Below are 6,254 nucleotides of genomic sequence, written 5' to 3'. Positions count from 1 at the left end.
AAAAAAGAAAGGCACATTTCTTTGCAATGAATTCAGTATGTCTACAAAGAGGTCAATAATGAATAACGACCTCCCAACAGTCACTGGCTAGCTTCCTGTTGATTATTTAGCTTTACTATGTGTTTACTTATATATATGGCAGTATTTAAGTTGAAAACTAATCAGAGTAAATGAGAAAAAATCAACGTGTTGCCATCTTTGGTGTTTGTACAGATTTGAGATTGCTTCAGGAACGACTAAGATCGCTCAGTGAAATGGACCAAAATCATTAATACATTACAGAAAAGACGAGATAAAATAAAAGACTTAGATGCGCAAATATAAATGCATTTTATAAACATATAAAAGTATTTATGTCTTTGTTTGATATTAATTAGATGTATATTTAGACCAATGACGTCAGAGCCAATTGTCTTATCGTCTTAAATCATGTGACCGAAACTTTAAACCACGTGTCTAATATCAGCCAATCAAGGCACTCCTATTCCATCACTCTTCGTTCAGATTCAAAGCGGAACCACGCTAAAAAATTTGGAAAACCACCTCCTCCTCTCCTCCTCTCCTACAACGTAAGACATTATTGGCTCACCTCACTTTTTGAATTTATTTTATTTTTATTTTCTTATTCCTTTTGTTTTTATATTTTATATTTGTTCTTATATTATGGCGGTTTTTTAGCTGTCCAGATATGGAAAAATAACTTTAAACTTCCGGCATTCTAGAATAAATGCCCTTATTTCAATTCAAACAAGTGTTGTTATTATTTCCATACATAGTGAAACCAGGTTGTCCATTACTCCGGAAACAATAGAACATAAATGGCTTTACCATTAATCTATGTGAAGCGTTTTGGAAGATTGTTTATTCAGACATGTGTATGGTACATCTTCTTCGTATCCACATATAAATACAAACATGGTGAATTAATAGCTAGTACAACTTATCAACATATGAAATGGGAGTATATAAATATAAATATGTTCAAATGAAGTGATAATGCACAAATACAACGTTAAACTTCCATATGCAATATTATTCGCCTTGACCACAAGACGATGGGCATTTAATATAGTTATAATAATCTATTCACAATGGGTAAATAACCTTTTTACCATTGCTTGGTGAAAACCAGCACTACTCATCAACGAGATCCGAACCCATGGTGGACTACATGTAGCCCCGCCTCAATCCAATACAGAGACTGGACGTAATTTCTGCTGGCACTCTATCTAAGCATGTCAAGTAGCATTTCATATTGTTGGTATCGTGGTGGGAGTTCTGAATGCTCAATATCTGCAGCCTGGTTTCTTGCCCAGTGCCGCCGTCCCCGCCTGGAACCTTGGCCGCCGTTCCTTCTCCTAGTCTGTGTCTGGTAACCATCATTTAAGGCACGAGTGTTTTCGTGATAGTCCATGGCAGGGTCTGTATTAGTCCAGGGACCCATAGTCAAGCCGGGATCGGTAAAAAAAGGACTGCCCGTTGTAACCGTGGTATCACGTCGATTCATCATCCACCTACGCGTACTGCGTACCCGTTCACGGACAGGAGCCTGGGTGGTCGTGGTCCGCTGAGGTTGAAAGTTCGCTTTTATCAACCGGTCATTGAGAGGTTGAATGCCCCGACAGTTGCCGTGCGCGCCGTGGCCTTGAAGACCCGCAAGCGTCTGCCACTGAAACACATGCAAAACGGACTATATTTAACTGCTTGAGTCGAATGTTTACTTAAAAGAACTCGCTCATATTTTAAGACAAAAAAATAGGTTTTCGAAATTTCAGAAAAAAATACACCTATTTTTGTTTAAGTGGGGTGCGGACTCATGCCGGCAGAGTCAAGTCAACAATAGAAAACCGACGCCTTAGTCACTATATCATAAGGACTTATACAAAATTATTGATATTTTTACGTTTTAACAACATATCGTTAACAACACGTAATAACAAAACAACCAATCACGCAACAACACAGTCGTAGTCAATGGTAATGAAAGTTGTGGACTTTCAAAACGATATTTGAGCAAAACAAAAACGTGCTGAAGGGTTCCAGCATTTTGGTATCTTAGTTTTAACACTCCTAATGATTTGCCATACTTTATTTCTTCATAAAAACAAATGCTTTTTGCACGACAAGAGCGGTTCTCTTAAAGAGCGGTGTATGTTCACTTGCCGTCGCCTATTTGCAGTTAAAACATCAGCAATGAAATATTTTCTGAGAGCAATGCCATCCCAGGCTCCTTACCGCGGTCTCAGTGACGGTGAGTGGTTCCTCGAATATGACCCAGCGGACAGACTCATGACACAAGGGCGTAGTTAGACTTCCGGCATATGTGTAGAAGTCGCACTGCCTGTCCAGGAACATACCCAAGTTGATCGCGACAGAGACATTGACATCTAAAATGCAAGCTACTTATTCCTCAAGCCGTTATTGACACGGGCGGAAACAATGACAACAAGTACTAGTAATCACTGAGAGTGACTCAACTGACATCGATACATAGCGTTTGCATGTATATACATACATGTATATATGACACGTTTTGAATTTCATTTCGATTTTGAACAGTTGTGTAAATGTAGGTGTTATATTAAAGTTGTTACCATGATTAGCTATTACGGGAATGTTTGTCTCTAGGAACTGGGAAAACTCTGCAGCGCGTGGATCCGTGGTTGAGGGCGCAGTCTGAAAAAAACGCATTCGAATTATTTGTATACTAGTTTATTAAAAAAAAACTTGACCTTAAGTACATGTAACATATTAATATCTTGACACTGTATGTAGTTTTGCAAAGCGGTTTTGCTCACCTTTATGAAAAACACGAGAACAACCAATCCGTCCGTTCGCGTTTCTGCGTCCCTGATATCTTGATATTTCCGGTTGATCAGCACCACGTGCAGCTGCAATTATTGATAGAACATCTTGATTTATAAGGTGCGTTTAAGTCAACTTCAAATTCGGTTGAATTACTTCTTTGTTTGGAAAAAATACCATAACCGTTTCAATCATACATACCTCTCCGTCAAATCTGACTCCGTTCACGGCATGTTCCGACCCTCCATGGCTTGTCCTGACACCCGCGTTCTCGCCCTACATTGTATAGTTGTGCCTTTTAAATGATTATGTTTGCATACACGAATCTAGTTAATTTCTTGACTCACACTATTAATGAGACCGTGAAGAAGGTTTTGTGTATATGAATATTTTCAACTAGACTGAGTATTTTCATACTACATGTATTCAGATCGTGTGTTTAATGATCAATGTGCTGTGAGAGACAGATACACACATAGTACCACGTACACCGATATCTCCGCCGTAGTGGATGTGGAAACCCTGGAGCCTGTAGTCGCCAAGCCGGTAGGGGACGTTGGACACCACAAGGTCATCTTCCCGCAACGGGATGAACTCGGGGGCGTGGCCTACGAGATGGATGCAAAACGTAGGCTTATGTAAACAATGTAAAAATATACATAAACGTGGAGGCCAAATTATACGATTATTATGCACCACTTCAAAGAGACTGGTGAGATGGGGAGGGGTGTACTGATACAACACATGTCGGTGCTTCGGTCGGTCGGTAGACCAAACCTTTTGAAATAGTTAAAAAGGGAACGCTATATTGTTATGTTGTTGTTGTTGTTGTTTTTGTGTTTTAACAACGAATGATTTATAATATATGAATAGCTTGATATATTTTAATTTTTCAATCAAGAAAACACGCCAAAATAAAAGCATGGTACGTACCGTTGTTTTTGAAGTGACCCCGAACGTTCTGGGCTGTAGATACGAATACCGGGCAGGCAAGTTTTGGCTGGTAACGGACACTGTCCGTCTGTATGTCTACGGGGGACTGGTGGGATCCCGCACACTGACCAGTAAACGCCTTCCCCCAGTTTAATACACCTGTCAAAATATCAGAGAACTCTTCGCCAAATGCATACTACAAACTCATTTGTGTTCGATTATGACGCCAGCCATACACTGGTATGAATCAATATGGGTCCCAGAAATCAGTATTGAAACTATATGGGTCCCAGAAATCAGTATTAAAACTATATGGGTCCCAGAAATCAGTATTGAAGTAATATGGGTCCCAGAAATCAGTATTAAAACTATGGTCCCAGAAATCAGTATTGAAACTATATGGGTCCCAGAAATCAGTATTGAAACTATATGGGTCCCAGAAATAAGTATTGAAGCAATATGGGTCCCAGAAATCAGTATTGAAACTATATGGGTCCCAGAAATCAGTATTAAAACTATATGGGTCCCAGAAATAAGTATTGAAGCAATATGGGTCCCAGAAATCAGTATTGAAACTATATGGGTCCAAGAAACCAGAATTGAAGCAATTTGGGTCACTGAAACCAGTATTGAAACTATCTGGGTCCCAAATATCAGTATTGAAGCAATTTGTGTCCCAGAAACAAGTATTGAAGTAATATGGGTCCCAGAAACGAGTATTGAAGTAATATGGGTCCCAGAAACGAGTATTGAAGTAATATGGGTCCCAGAAACGAGTATTGAAGTAATATGGGTCCCAGAAACCAGTATTGAGACAATATGGATGGGTCCGAGAAACCAGTATTGAAGCAATATGGGTCCCAGAAACCAGTATTGAAGTAATATGGGTCCCAGAAACGAGTATTGAAGTAATATGGGTCCCAGAAACCAGTATTGAAGTAATATGGGTCCCAGAAACCAGTATTGAAGTAATATGGGTCCCAGAAACCAGTATTGAAGCAATATACGTCCTAGAAACGAGTATTGAACCAATATACGTCCTAGAAACGAGTATTGAAACTATATGGGTTCCAGAAACGAGTATTGACGTCATATGGGTCCAGAAACGAGTATTGAATCAATATAGGTCCCAGAAACCAGTATTGAATCAAAATGGGTCCCAGAAACGAGTATTAAAGTAATATTGGTCTCAGAAACCAGTATTTAAAAGTAATATGGGTCCCAGAAACGAGTATTGACGTCATATGGGTCCCAGAAACGAGTATTGAATCAATATAGGTCCCAGAAACCAGTATTGAAGCAATATGGGTTCCATAAACGAGTATTGAAGTAATATGGGTCCCAGAAACCAGTATTGAATCAATACATGTCCAAGAAACGGCAATATGGATCCAAGAAACCAGTATTGAAACAATATGGGTCCAAGTAACCAGTATTAGAACAATTTCGACATGCTTAACATACATGTATATAATTATGTACTTATGTGTTGCCGATGGTTGGGTCTGGAGGGAGAGGCGGACACCTTAACCGTCATACAATTGTCTGGCAATTATATCATTTTCGAGTGTTCAATAGTTTACGTCACCCAAATATTTCTTATAACCAGAAAGCATGCCGACTGTTATTTCTCTTGCTCAATTCAAATACGACCAATTTAAATGTCACATATGTCTTACCATAAGTGTTTTGCGGATCCAGATCGTAACTAAAGTGGCCATGGTCGTGGCTTGGTGAGTTTGCGTCCGAGACGGTGTGGCAGACCACATACTTATAGTGGAGACAAGCGACCAGCAGCAGCGACAAGTGAAACCACATCATGGAAACAACTCTGCACTCGATTAAACACTTTTAAAATAAAAAAGGATGTACAAAACGTCACATCATAAGCATTAGATTCTTTTTTTAAACAAAGTGGTCTTTTATTTATACAAAACAAAATAACGATTTGAGAGATATAAATGAAATATAGTACATATATATATATAGTTAATATACACATACCTTTGATACCTTATCACTCGGTCACTTTGATTCCTGCAATTGGATACAACTGTCACTAACACGACTGGATCTCTCAAGCTGCGATGGCCGAAATGTGTCTGACTTTTATAGTTGCAATTTAAATGTGGGCTGTCCGTATGTTTGATACGAGGGATGTTCAGAAATAACTTGCATCGTCAACAACGACATATTGATAAAGGATGTATATCACAAATATCGTTTTCCATTAAAAGGTTCAGTTGGACCTTTTGCAGTTCGCGGCAAATCACGACCAATCAACTGTGTAATAGACGCAGCTTTGTCGTTAATTTCCGATAAGATTTTTACTACACTAAAGGCTAAAATAACCTGTAAATCTGCATCGAAAAAACAGTTCCAATTTATGTTGTAAAAAGCAACGTGATTGCATCTTACACAAAATAATCGTCGTTTACAGCCAAATGCAGTCGTCATTCTCAGCCGAAAGCAGTCGTCATTCACAGCCGAAAGCAGTCGTCATTTACAGCCGAATT

At 39.0% G+C, this 6,254-nt stretch overlaps 1 protein-coding gene across 2 annotated transcripts; it reads right to left on the bottom strand.

Annotated features, from left to right (window-relative positions):
* Window positions 1-842: 842 nt before the first annotated feature.
* Window positions 843-5,995, bottom strand: LOC128229726 (carbonic anhydrase 2-like). Of its 2 annotated transcripts, none has more exons than XM_052941534.1 (9): window positions 5,743-5,995; window positions 5,418-5,569; window positions 3,739-3,897; window positions 3,295-3,413; window positions 3,007-3,081; window positions 2,799-2,891; window positions 2,595-2,676; window positions 2,236-2,387; window positions 843-1,669 (listed from the first exon to the last, which is right to left on the bottom strand). In XM_052941534.1, the coding sequence occupies exons 2-9, from the start codon at window positions 5,557-5,559 to the stop codon at window positions 1,226-1,228; spliced, it is 1,266 nt and encodes a 421-aa protein (XP_052797494.1). In that variant the 5' UTR covers window positions 5,560-5,569; window positions 5,743-5,995; the 3' UTR covers window positions 843-1,225. The 2 variants fall into 2 exon arrangements, with proteins under 2 accessions (XP_052797494.1, XP_052797495.1); XM_052941535.1 differs by having other exon boundaries at window positions 5,418-5,586; window positions 5,743-5,988.
* Window positions 5,996-6,254: the final 259 nt, after the last annotated feature.

The sequence above is a fragment of the Mya arenaria genome, chromosome 4, assembly GCF_026914265.1.
Source record: "Mya arenaria isolate MELC-2E11 chromosome 4, ASM2691426v1".
Taxonomy (NCBI): Eukaryota; Metazoa; Mollusca; class Bivalvia; order Myida; family Myidae; genus Mya; species Mya arenaria.
Note: the sequence above shows the minus strand (reverse complement) of the source record. Positions and strands in the feature narration are given on the sequence as shown.